Below are 13,473 nucleotides of genomic sequence, written 5' to 3'. Positions count from 1 at the left end.
GGTTAGACTACACGTATATAACCCTTGTGCAGATATTCCCAGAAATGTAGGAAACAGAAGTCGACACAAAACGTTTAACTGGAACATCATGATTTCAGGCTTCTGTACAATCCTTGAAACTCTAAAGAAAGGAATTGAACCAGTGTTTCTCTATTCTCAGTCCTTTTATGTTTCCTAGAACAAGGCATTTATCTGCCAGTTACTTTGCTAGAGCTAATCACTTATCAAAGAGATGGCTCTTATTTTTGAGCCGCTCTCAGGTTTGAATCAGTGTGTGGAGGGCTCCGCTTTAATCTGTATCTAGTCCTGCAGATCATGACTGTAAATAATGTGTTCGTTCTCTGTTTGCCTAAAGATTGATGAGAAAATTTACTCAGCTGCTTACACTGACATCACTTAAATGTTTGCATGGATGTGGCCAAATGAATACATGCAAATTAGATCATTCATAATCAGTGAATTTAATTTGTTTTTATTAAGGCCAGGCAAATTGTTGCTAATGTGAATTATAGCAGGATCTGACTCATTAATTTGGTGGTGTGTAATCTGATTGAATGTGCTGATAACTAAGTGGTTCATCCTGAGGGGAAGGGACAGCAGAAAAAAAACCATAATAAAATATGTTAATCATCTTGTGTGGTCACATCACTGCTCAGTTTATCTGAGTTTTATTTCTAAGTGTATAAATGACATATTTGGCTTCTAAAATGCACTTTTCTTTTGTATTTTCATCCAAATACAAACACTGACTTAGTTTGAAGTACAGTACTCCAAATAATTGGTTTGGATCTGACAATATCAGGAAAGTGAAAAACGTAATAGGTACACAGTCAAAAAAACAGCTATTCAATGGGGAAACATTAAAATTATAAAGTCTGCTTTCTGTTTTCCATTTTGGTTAATTATTCACACAATAAACAGACATACACTGACTAGCAATGACGTCTGCAACCTCTATCTGCCTTTGAATGCATGAAAAGAAAAAGAAAAGCCTAGATAAAAAGTTACCTTCATGTGGGGATTGCATAGGAGAAATGCAGCTTTTTGTTCCTGCGAAATCTAGAAATTGTCTTCACAATTACCTCGTGAATTAGGAAGATAATATTCAAAGCTATTCTTAATCTAGGTTTTTTTTTTTGGTGCTTTGTGCTGTGTTGATGCCGGCTCTTTGTCCGAGCACATCGTCTGCTAGGAGGAGCTTTGGGAATTCAAATCAGATCCTTTTTATAAGCCTCCCTCCACCACCACCACTGTTGTCTCCCTTGTTCATTTGCACCGCACTAGCTTCATGGGTTGGGCAGATAAAGCTATATGGAAACACGTCACAGGGCTTGTAGGATCGACGCTTCATAAGTGAAGACACAGAGAGAAAGACTGGAGAGACGCGGGAGCAACTTGTGTCCACAAAGCAGGAGCGCACCTCAAGAGCGAAGACACTTCAACAGCTGATAAACTTATGTTACATATAGAATTTGAAAAAGAAACGAATAATGATGATGATAATGGTGGTTTCATTCTAACACATGCACACTGGTGTGTCTCTCTTTTTATGTGAGATCTGTGTTGGTTGGATGATGCGCTTCTGACTTGGATTAACGCGCGGTGGTAAAGGACGATTCTGCGCACTTGGAAAACATTATGTAAGGTAAAGAAGCACTTTTTTTTATTTTTAATGTTTAAATGCGGCTTTTGATATTGTTTTCTTTCTTTTATTAGAAGTTAAATGCTTTGTGTATTTTGTCCCAACATGAAAGTATTGCGGATTTTTCCACCAAATCAACGATAAATCGGCACTCCTGCATAGATTATAAGACTTTCTAAAAAATAATTTTCCAAACCTGCATACATTTAAATTATTTAAAAGCAATTATGCCGCTTTTATATCTTACTCTTACAGTAAATTAGACTGTCAACATTTGAGCATGCATATACTGTATATGTATGTATAATGTTTTAATGTTTTATTAGATTGTAGCTGTGTATCTGTTTTTGCAATAGTGTTCCAGTCTGTACAGGTAGAGATAAATTGCATTGTCTGATTCTGCACCTCACAGAAAAAAGAGGCGTTTTCATCATCACCCTTATGTTTTTTTTTTGTTTTTATAAGTAGGTTTTTAGTTCTTAAAAGAAAATTGAATGTGTGTTGATAAGGTGCATGATGCGGTATTTAGTAGTAAGTAGCTACACCAGCTCTCAGAGAACAAATGTGGTTTATGCCCAATTCAGGCATTCTATAAAATGTAATAAAAAACTATATCTACAGTTGTACAAAATATTTCCAAATATTTGCATAATGGGAAGGTTTTTTATATCAAATGTTTGTCATCAATTTGCAGGTTGTCTGGGCATCTGCAGCATTACCCTCAGACACAGCCATGAAATCTGTGCTGGATGGTGTGGCGGACACCACCTTCCGGACTATTACATCTGGTTTACAGTATCTGGGCTCCAACGACGCTAACTATGACGACCCCCTCAATGATGTAGACTTCAAGGCGGGTTTCTCTCTGCAGAAGCCCTTATCTGCTTTCCGCAGCAACTCCTTCCCTAACAAAGTACCTGCGGATGAGGAGCTCATCCTCAAGGGCATCCCCTTCTACCCCACCAATGCCACAGACTTGTTCGGCAACAGAAGCACATTCAGAGATGAGACTAACAATATACAATGTGGGGAAAACTTCATGGACATGGAGTGTTTCATGATCCTGACACCCAGCCAGCAGCTGGCTGTGGCTGTGATGTCTCTGACTCTGGGTACCTTTACGGTGCTTGAGAACCTGGTGGTGCTCTGCGTCATCTTCCAGTCTCGCACCCTCCGCTGCAGGCCGTCCTACCACTTCATTGGCAGTCTGGCTGTGGCTGACCTTCTTGGAAGTGTCATATTTGTCTACAGCTTTCTGGACTTCCATGTCTTTCACAGGAAGGACAGCCCCAATGTTTTTCTCTTCAAGCTGGGTGGAGTCACGGCATCGTTCACTGCCTCTGTGGGGAGCCTTTTCCTCACTGCTATCGACCGCTACATCTCCATACACCGGCCTCTTTCCTACAGGCGCATTGTGACACGGACCAAGGCTGTCATTGCCTTTTGTGTGATGTGGACCATCTCCATCGTCATCGCAGTGCTGCCTCTACTGGGCTGGAACTGTAAACGTCTCAGTTCTGTTTGCTCAGACATATTCCCCCTGATTGACGAGAACTATCTGTTGTTCTGGATCGGTGTAACCAGCGTGCTGGTTCTTTTCATTATCTACGCCTACATATACATCCTGTGGAAAGCACACCACCATGCTGTGCGCATGCTGAGCCGCACCTCCCAGAAGAGCCTTGTTGTTTACTCAGCAGATGGGACTAAAGTGCAGACCACGCGCCCTGAGCAGACACGCATGGACATCCGTCTGGCAAAGACCCTAGTGCTCATCCTGGTGGTGCTGGTCATCTGCTGGGGCCCAGTGCTCGCCATCATGGTCTATGACCTCTTCTGGAAGATGGACGATGACATCAAGACGGTATTTGCATTCTGCAGCATGCTCTGCCTGCTCAACTCCACTGTCAACCCAATCATCTACGCCTTGAGGAGCAAGGACATGCGGCGCGCCTTCCTCAGCTCCTGCCATGCCTGCAGGGGCAGTGCCCAGCAGTTGGATAATAGTCTTGAGTCAGACTGCCAGAACAGAAATGCCAACATTTCTGCCAACAGGGCTGCAGAGAGTTGTGTGAAGACCACTGTGAAAATAGCCAAAGTAACAATGTCTGTATCAACTGAAACTTCTGCAGAGGCTGTCTAATTGGCCATCACGGGAGAAACTGTGTAAATGTCATCCTCCCCAAACAATGCCATTCAACACAAGAAAGCAGACGTTAGATATCCTAGAGAAAAAAAAAAATCCTCTCCTGAAAGTATTGACTTATACATCCTCACATAGACGCTTTAGTGGTTGCATTGTTTTACATTGGTTTGTGAGTACATGGTTTGCCAAAGTGCCAAATGATATTGCAAGTTAATAGGAAGGACTCACGATTTGAAAGGATTTATCAAAGACTATCAAAAGTCTGCTGTTTACCATAGACTTAGCGATATCCAGTTAGTGAAGGCATATTATATTTTTGTACTGTGAATTCAGGTTTTGAAAACAATATATCTTCATTTATGGGATAAGGGGCTACTGACATTTTTAATTCGAGATGTTTTACTGTGTCATCTAGAATGTGTCTTGCACCAGACTTTCTACAGGCTTTATGTTGCATACAGACATTTCTATGAGGGAATGATAAAGAAAAACGTTCAAATGACTGTTCATTTCCAAAATTACCATTAAACATGTCACTTTTGTACATCTTTATGACAACACTCAGTGAGTGGCAAAATGTGTTAAGAGATTTTGAGAAATAAAAGGTGATTCATGCTCAATATAAAGAAAACAACAACAACAACCATATTTATCACTATCTGAGAAATGAGAGGTGATTCATGTTCAAGATAAGAAAACAACCATATTTATCACCATCACAAATAAACTCTAATAAGATGGAGGTAAATGGATTCACAGCTTTTGAGTGTCAAATCTGGAATGGCATTTTCTGTGGCAGTGACGATCGTCCCTGTTGTCCATTTCTTTACCCCGCTAACTGTTAGACGTTTAGAGTAATGTGTCTTTGTTCAAATGTATACCTAACAACTGTACAGTGTTTTCTTGCAAAATGACATGTTCAAATCCACTCCTTCAGCTATACAGCCAACACAACAACAACAAAAACAACAGCAGCAGCAACAACAACAACAAGTTTTTGACCAAAGCTTGAACACATCAAAACTGCATTTGGACGCAGTGTGCTGGTCACTACTGTTACAAACTGAAGTGCTTTTTGACTATAGCTGCTTTCATCAAATGTATGATTTTACTGGATTCAGCCTTGTATGTGCGTGATACTTTGTGACTTGGTGATATATTTCAAACCCCAAGCCGTTTGATCATTGCAGTGAGTTGTTTTAGTGCTACTGTTGCAGCGGGTCATCATTTCGGAAAATAAAAGCAACCCATGCACAGGCCTAGTGAAGTACTTTTGACTTTTAACTCTAAATACAAATATGTCTGCTGTTAATTTTACTTATCTAAACAAATAAACAAGGGTCTTTTCATTAGCTGGTAACTTGGATGGAAGTCTGTGTGTATGCATTGTGTGGATACCCGACAACGGACCTTGTAAAATAATCTGAGAAGATGTGTTTTTTTCTAATAGATGATGTAGTACTTTTAATCGAGAAATCTCACAGCACAATTGTTCTCTAGACATTTATCGTGAGCTGTTTATCAGTGCTTTGCTGCCTCTTGTATTATTGAGTATTGAAGATCAAAATGTCAACTGTCAAGTGGCTTCTGTATAGTGGTGGCTTAATGAGGACTTAAAAACCACAATCAGTCAAGTGTTGTTAGTATTGCTGTTTTCAAACTTTTGAATAAAGTTGCAGCTGGTTGTCATTTCGCCTGCAGTTATTTGATTGATTATTTGATGAAGGGAAACAGGAGGTTGCAGTACATGATGCTTAATTCATCCAACAATCTCTGATTCAAGAGAGAGGAAGCCAAATCCGGAGTTGACAGCAACCTAAAGTCATCAGTGATGTTTTAGTGCCACCATGTGGTAAATCTTACATTGTTTATAGTGGCAGCCTTTCGGAGGAAAGAGAACATTTCTACACATTGATTTTTAGCTTTCTTAGTATTACTGTGGTTACTTGTAATCCCGATAGTGATAATTTGCAAGAGAATGCTACATCCTCTGACACCAACATTTGCGCTGTCCTTTTTTTTATCTCTTGGCTTAGATGGGTAGGAAGATGCAACATCTGTTCACACAGATGTCAACAGGGCTTTGTTCATTTCTCTACCAAATACTCTATTACTTACTAATTACTAATTACTTACTAATACTACTTAGGCGGATTTACTCCACCATGAAAGTCTTCAATTAAACTATACTCACATTTTCTGACATTTAATATACCAAATGAATAACTAAGAAAACAATTGGCAGATTGATCAATAATGAAAATAGTATTTTGTTGCAGGTCTAGTTGGGACCAAGATAGCACTTACACCTCAAAGTATAACATCTTGACCGAATTTAAACATTCTCTTTGTTCATATTGTCCAATACATTTGGTAAAAACACAAAAAGTACAGTTTAGTATAGTCCTAAAATGTTTTGCTCTTTTTGGCTGGAGAACAAGTGTTGAAATACAAGTGGCTCTCACATCCTCCTCCATTTTTGTACAGTTCAAAATATGTTTGTGTACAGGGGTGGTTGAGGAAGGGGTAATGATGGAAGGGAAATGTCTGGGGTGGGGGGTTGTTTCAAAACAAAAACTAGAGACAGACAGGGAGTTTTGCAGCCAGAGTAAGCTTTAAAAAGTGGCTTACATGTCTAATTTATTTTGATCATGCCTACTAAATCATACCTTGATCCCCCCACCGAAGAACTATTTATCTTTTATGGAACTTTCATTTCTTTCTTAAAATCTGACCATGTATTTTATTGCGTTTTTTGCATTTATACGTTTGAAAAAATACCTTTTAACAAACGTTTTAAGTGAACGCAGATACGGTTTAGTTTTAGTTATAGAGAATATTTGGTGAAACTGAAACTTAGAGGTGGTTTGGGGGATTTTGTTAGCAAACAAAACAAATTTGAAAAAAGGGACCGTTTCAAGGTCTTCGGGAAATGTAGTATTCAAGTTAATTAAACAATGGGCCCGAAAGGGCACAGAAACTACAAGTACCAGCAGACCATCTCTTTGCGCATGCTCATAGCCGACCATATTGAACGGAATGAAATATAAACTAGTGAGTGAGCCGTTGTGGGTGCTAGTACTCGGAACTAGTGCAGCAAAATCTGCAATCATCCGTTTTTATAGAACATTTACCCTAGATTATTTTGGCCAGATTATCTCAATATATATTCAGTAACGTGATCTATATGAGATTTATTAGCAGAAGGCAACGAGAGACGAAAATAGTGCATATTTGTCCGCTGCCCGGAATTGCAGTCGCCGTTTGACGTAGCTAACGTTAGCTAGCATTAGCAGCACAGACGACGCGGCCCAGGTCAGCGACTTTCCCAATTAACAGGGAGTTTTAGCTTTTCTGTTTTAAGATTTTAAGACACATTTTAGCGTGATGGCTTGTGGGGCTACTCTGAAAAGGACTCTGGACTTTGATCCACTAATGAACCAGGCTTCACCTAAAAGAAGGAGGTGCGCCCCGATCATGTCTCCAGTTTCTTCACCTCAGAAATATTTGCGTATGGAGCCCTCGCCGTTCGGGGAAGTGTCTTCCAGACTCACCACAGGTAACGTTAGGAATTTAAATCCACATTGGTAAATGTAATCCCAAATTCTGTATGGTAAAACAACTTTTTATTGTAAACTGGACAATGTTAGCATTACCCCGTGTGGAACGTTACCGGTGTCTGTGGTGTTGTTAAAACAAGTTTAAAGTTATTTGTCGGATACACAACAGGTAAGTTACAGAAGCAATCATTGTCACTGATCATTTTGGTTCTCAGGCTCCCTCCAACAATGCTAATTAAATTAGTTTAAAAACAGAAAATCACAAGTAAAAACTAGATGAGATTCTGAGACAAAGTAGTGTAAGTTAAAATATAGGGATACAAGTATCCATGATGAAATGTGAAATAAGCTAATATCAGTTTTATGTAAGACCGTAATTGCAAATGAAGATGAAACAAACAAAACTCCACACGTAGCTAATCTGCCAGGGTAATTGAGTGTTGTTAATTCTCCCTGTCGGTTAACACTTTTTTTTTTTTTTTTTTTTTTTTTATTAGTTGACAGTGGTTTGGGGAAGTATAGTGTGGGAATAACGGGGAAGTAAGGTTTGTGATGCTATTGTGTATAGGCCTGCTTAATACATGTATGCAGTATTTGATGCTCACTGAACTGGAGAATGATTTACACTGTCTCTTTAAGTATCTAAGGTTATGATGTACTGCATCAGCAAGGCCACATTAAATTGTCAAATTTGTGAATTATGCAATGGATTCTTCGCCATACAAGTGCAGCACGTATGTGTGAAGAGTTCACTGATATAATGGAGCTAATGTTTTTCTTTCTGTTTCAGAGCAAATTCTACACAACATCAAACAGGAGTACAAGCGGCTGCAGAAACGACGACACCTGGACACTTTCCAGCAGGCAGACAGCTGTTGTCCTCTGGACCTGCAGAATGTTCACAGTGGATCTGCTGTACCAGGTAGCTCCCATCTTAATGAGGATATTGCTAGTTATCACAAAGCCATCGTTTTCACAAATCATTTTACTGATCAACTCAAACACCAGTTAGTAATCTGGTTGGTTTAGTTCCTTGTAAGGATGACAACGTTGATACTATTAGCTAGCCACCGTACATGGATACAAGCCTGATATTTAGACTAAATGGCCATCTTGTCACCACTTTATAACTTAGGCTGATATTGCCTTCTTGTTAGCCATTTTCTCTGGGAGGGTAATTTGATTTTGGCTACTAAACATATCCATCCACGTCAACAAATTTTTTGTTCCCTTTTGAATTGCCAAAAACAATGGGGAACCCCATATCCTTAGCCAATTCCCAGAGGGGGAAAAAAATGGTAGAGATGGAAAGCCCCCTCATCCTTTTCACTTTCACTCTGTGGAAGTCAGATGGACTGATGCTCCAAGGGGCAGTGTACACCAGGTATCGCAGCTAGATGAGGAACATAAATATGTTGCCATACCTGCTGCTTGGCATTAAAGTTAGACGATTCAATGTAAATCTTCTTCAATATGAGCATGACCACATTGCAATGCTGTGTCAGTGTATAATGTCATGAATATGGTATTAATTGTATGATTTTAACTCTTCTTACAGGTATGTCCTCAGGTGCCTCATCTCCCACCAGAAAAGAGCAGCCTTTATTTTCCCTCCGACAAGTTGGGATGATTTGTGAAAGACTGCTGAAAGAGCGAGAGGACAAAATCCGCGAGGAGTATGACGAGATACTGACGACAAAGCTTGCAGGTATATTTCTTTTTTAAATGGCATAGTAAACAATTTGTAGTGCGTAATCCATACCATGTGCCAATAAGTGTTTACTCTTCCAACAGAGCAATATGATGCGTTTGTCAAGTTCACGCATGATCAACTGATGCGAAGGTTCGGAGAGCAGCCTGCCAGCTGTGAGTATATTTATTTTGTAGCTCTTTATAGTATCGGCTGCTAAAAAATACATTTAAGAATAGAGTTGAGTGTTTTTAGTACTGCTTCTGACCGATTTTTTTTTCAAATTTATAAAAACTGGACATTTGTTAACAAACATGTTTTTTTTGGGTTATTGATTCCTGAAAGCAAAGTTTAGTCCTCCTGTTCTTCTGTCTACATCAGCTGTTACACATGACTCAAGAGTCATTGCCCGTGTTTAGTGTTTACATTATGCACAGCAGACTGTAGCTAGCTGTTAAAGGAGAACTCCGGGCAATTTTAATCTTGATCTCTATAAGTATGTGAGTACTGTCGATAGCAAAAAAAAAAAAACGAGCCGAATCGGTGCTAGCAATATGAAGCTGCTGCAGCTAATGCCGAGAGCTCCCACTTAGCTAAAACAGCAGTTTTGGGGACATATCATAAAGAGTGCCTTTGTGCCTCTTAACAGACACAAAATGCAATTAAAATGTCTGTGCAACATGAACAGGGCCCTTACATGACAACAAGATGCATTATCAACTCAGACATTGTTTAAATTCACTTACCCTGTTAGCTGCTAGCTGCCGTCTGGGATGAGTGAGTGTGTTCAGCCAGGCTTCAGTAATAATCATCACGCAGCAGTTTTGTGTCTATTTATAGCATATATATCCATTTTGTGTGCGATCCATCTGGCGTTGGTGAATAGTAGTCTCTGCAGTGGCAAACTGTGTGTTAGTTGCCTTAGCCAGGCTAGCAGGTCCGACCGGCATCCTTCTACTTCCTCCCCGCCTGCCAGAGGACAGTTCATGCTTTCGCGGCGAAAAAAGTTTTTTTCCCCCCTCAAAAATAGGTAATTGAGCACTGTAGTGGTTATGTAACTACATGGAAACGGGCCAAATGATGCCTGTTTCTTGTAAAGTAACAGCGTTACAGGAGGCTGGCTGTAGTCTTGTGCCGAAGTCCCGCGGGAATTCAGTTGTAGCAGGAAAAGGTAAACGGTAGATCGGAGCTGTGTGTGTGTGAAGAGCGGAGGTGTTCACAAGGGAAGAAGCTTGGAGTAACGTAACTATGGAGCTAGAGCTAGCCTTCAGTAACGCTATTACTGTACAAGAAACGGGCATCATTTGGCCCGTTTCCATGTAGTTGCATAGTCACTGATGATTTTTTTCGCTGCGAAAGCATGAACTGTCCTCTGGAGGACATCCACCAGACCAGCGGGTGCCGGTGGATTGTTGTCGGCCGCGGCAAGCGGGGAGGAAGTAGAAGGATGCCGGTCGGACCTGCTAGCCTGGCTAAGGCAACTAACACAGTTCGCCACTGCAGAGACTACTATTCACCAATGCCAGATGGATCGCACACAAAATGGATATATATGCTACAAATACACACAGAACTGCTAAATCACATGAGGTCCCCTGGAAATACTAGTCGAATTGGCTAGGGTCGCATTACAGAGCAGAATAAAAGATCAGAGAAAGGGGGAAGAAAAAAAAACAAAAAAAAAACATAGTTGGGAGTCTGGGCACAGAAAAGATGACCATTAACTACAATATTCAAGACCATACAGGTGTAAACAAAGTAATAAAATAGACAAACTATAAACCAAATTAACATGTATACATGGAAACACTGTAACGCCATCATACATGTCTCTCCCCAGCACAAAGCTTGTTAGGAGCCCTCCAGCTCAAGAACCTTCCCCATTTCCCTGTGTAGACATCCAATCTGGCGAACAGTTTGTATGACACCAAGCTCTGTTTTGAGTTTGGGAACCTGCAGAATGAAACACTCCTGAGAGCCAGTTTGCCTATACTGTAGAAGAGATGAAAGAGAAAGATTCAACTTTTTATTCCAGAATCAGTCCATTCAGAAGACACAGACATGACATACAACAGACATTTAAAAAGAGAAACATATACAAAGAAATAAAAACAAAAGAAAAGACAATACTACGTTTCTATAGAATGATGAGATAGATGTTCTGGAAGACGGTCAGGCGACAAATGAATTTGTAGATAAGACTCCTCAATGCCTGGTAGGTGCTGAACTCTGCATTACAAAACCGGTCACTTGCACTAGAGCACTTGGGTTTGTTGAGCAGTATCCTCATACAGTCATTATAGGCAACCTTGAGCTTCTGCATGCTTGCCTTTTTAAACTTAGTCCATAAGGGATCAGTATACAAAGGAGTGCAATATGCTTTAAACAAACTCATTTTGACATCATCCGTGCTCATGAGATAGATGGATGATAGATAGATAGCGCGAGCCTGTGTCTCTAAAGGGGTGCTTTATACTTCAGTCCATATCTCCTGACATACGGCCAACCAAAACTCCTGTAAGTCACAGTGATGTGCTCACCTCCTGGTATGATACAGATGTATTATTGAAGTGTCCTCATGCTCTTGTTGCCATGTTTGTCCTCCACAGATGTTTCCTGAATGTCAGCGTCTGATATTGAGGAATACAATTTTGCTACAAGCTACTCCAGGGACTTGTGGGTCTAGTTGGACTTTTCTCCTAGCTGTGCTATATCGCCTCTATGTGGACTCAGTTTGTGGCATCCACGTTTGCTGTGTCTGCCAGAGTTAGGAGGACTTCCTGCTGCCAGTGCCAGTACTCTACCAGTGGCCTCTTAACTGCCATGTCAATATTTATTTGGCTTTGTTCTGATGCCTTCGTAAAAGGCTGACTGCCACCACACACTTGGCCTTTTGATTTTACTTAGTTTTTTTGTCAAATTTAGTTATTTCACAGAGAGGATGTTAGTTGTGCAGATTCTCTATATGTACATTTTTGAAAAAGGGATTGAACATTGACGAACCAAGACCGCCTTTAGACTGGACTCCAGGAAGAGGCATCTTGGCTTTTTTCAGCATTGTTTTACTGGGAATTACATTTGTATACACTGTATTTTTTTTAATTTTTTGCTTGACTTTTGTTCATTGTACCAACATTTCATGATTCTATTTGCTGTATGTATAAAGGGGCTTTTGATTTATAAAAAGCAAACAAATAAAGTGTTTTACACAAATGTTAATGTTTGGCATGGTTTTTCTATTTTTGACAACGCGGTTTGAGTCCCCACAGTTGATCATCTTTTTGAAGGATCGGACAAATCTCAAAAGTTTTTTTTTCCGTTCTACATGCTGCCACCACAGTGCCATGAAGGTGAGTGGAATTGAGTTAGTCTTAAATGTCCCATTAAAGTATCTTTCCACAAACTGTCCCATATTATTTGTGATAAATCCCAGACCTTCCTGTCAACAATTATACCTTGGGTTTATTTAGATACTTGTTTAAGCTCCAGACCACTGACATATGCAAGGCTTCTGATTTCACAACGATGCAAGCAAGTGGCTATGAAATGGGCCAAAAACTTCAACTATGTATGTCTATAACAAGCAAGGAATATTTCTGTTTACGTAGGACTGACCTTTACATATCTAAACTTGCGTTCATCCAATTCATTTCACACTTGCACATGTGTATTGATGAGGACCCAAGGAAGTGCAGTGTTGAGTGGGAAGTTGATCAGATAAGTATAAATATTTAACAAAGTAAGCATAATGTGTGACACCCAACAACAGCTGGGCTTCTAGAAACCAGGAAACCCACTTTTTGAAAAAGGCCAGGGTCATTGCAGTTTCAAGCTTTCGGTTGTATTGGAAAAGCATCATCAGGACCTCCTGAGTCAAGCTAAACTTGACACCATCATGGTTTTTAAAGTCCAGGTTTCAGTATTCTACAAAAGAAATGTTCCTCACACTTTGGGTGGGCTTTAAATAAAAAATGCAACTGTCTTTTAAAAAGTAGCATATAAAAATCACCCAGTTCAAATTATAATGAACAAGATTCCGTTTTTAAAATTAAATTTTTTAACACCAAATAACTACCAAATAATTTTTTGGTAAGTTTTTTTTTTTCTAAATTTAAGTGTTAACATGAATCCAACATATTAGCAAACATAAATCAGCATATTTATGAAAAAACAGTGATAGGCTTACTGGCCTATAGGTAAGGTAGCCATCCACAGATTAATCCCAAAGAATTCACTTGCCACTTGTATGTTTAATATTAAAATATTAAGGGGTCCTTGGCTTAAAAAACGTTGAAGACTCCTGTTTTAGAGGAGTTCATATTTGAATCAAGCCCAGTCGGGCTTTTGCTCATGTGACCAAGGAAACGTCATCAAGTTGGCTCAAATTGCACCCAACAGTACTCATGAAGCAGTTAAGTTAGTTAAACGCTTAAAA

General features: G+C 39.7%; 2 protein-coding genes across 3 annotated transcripts; both read left to right on the top strand.

Annotated features, from left to right (window-relative positions):
* The first annotated feature begins 1,387 nt into the window (after positions 1-1,387).
* cnr1 (cannabinoid receptor 1) lies at positions 1,388-5,433 on the top strand. 2 transcript variants are annotated; one of them, XM_078274519.1, is made up of 2 exons: positions 1,388-1,640; positions 2,337-5,433. In XM_078274519.1, exon 2 carries the CDS (start codon positions 2,376-2,378, stop codon positions 3,783-3,785), a length of 1,410 nt encoding a protein of 469 aa, XP_078130645.1. In that variant the 5' UTR covers positions 1,388-1,640; positions 2,337-2,375; the 3' UTR covers positions 3,786-5,433. The 2 variants fall into 2 exon arrangements, with proteins under 2 accessions (XP_078130645.1, XP_078130644.1); XM_078274518.1 differs by having other exon boundaries at positions 1,388-1,645.
* Positions 5,434-6,828: 1,395 nt separating this feature from the next.
* On the top strand, positions 6,829-12,237 carry akirin2 (akirin 2). Its single transcript, XM_078274980.1, has 5 exons — positions 6,829-7,347; positions 8,139-8,270; positions 8,907-9,056; positions 9,143-9,214; positions 11,648-12,237. The coding sequence occupies exons 1-5, from the start codon at positions 7,176-7,178 to the stop codon at positions 11,656-11,658; spliced, it is 537 nt and encodes a 178-aa protein (XP_078131106.1). The 5' UTR covers positions 6,829-7,175; the 3' UTR covers positions 11,659-12,237.
* Positions 12,238-13,473: the final 1,236 nt, after the last annotated feature.

The sequence above is a fragment of the Sander vitreus genome, chromosome 18, assembly GCF_031162955.1.
Source record: "Sander vitreus isolate 19-12246 chromosome 18, sanVit1, whole genome shotgun sequence".
NCBI classification, from domain to species: domain Eukaryota; kingdom Metazoa; phylum Chordata; class Actinopteri; order Perciformes; family Percidae; genus Sander; species Sander vitreus.
Note: the sequence above shows the minus strand (reverse complement) of the source record. Positions and strands in the feature narration are given on the sequence as shown.

What these genes read in the sequence shown, in the direction of transcription:
- akirin2 (XM_078274980.1), top strand. Translation starts at nt 7,176, where the DNA reads ATGGCTTGTGGGGCTACTCTGAAAAGGACTCTGGACTTTGATCCACTA. An exon ending in GTCTTCCAGACTCACCACAG is followed by an intron (nt 7,348 to 8,138) that starts GTAACGTTAGGA and finishes TTTCTGTTTCAG; the next exon opens with AGCAAATTCTACACAACATC. An exon ending in CAGTGGATCTGCTGTACCAG is followed by an intron (nt 8,271 to 8,906) that starts GTAGCTCCCATC and finishes CTCTTCTTACAG; the next exon opens with GTATGTCCTCAGGTGCCTCA.
- cnr1 (XM_078274519.1), top strand. Translation starts at nt 2,376, where the DNA reads ATGAAATCTGTGCTGGATGGTGTGGCGGACACCACCTTCCGGACTATT.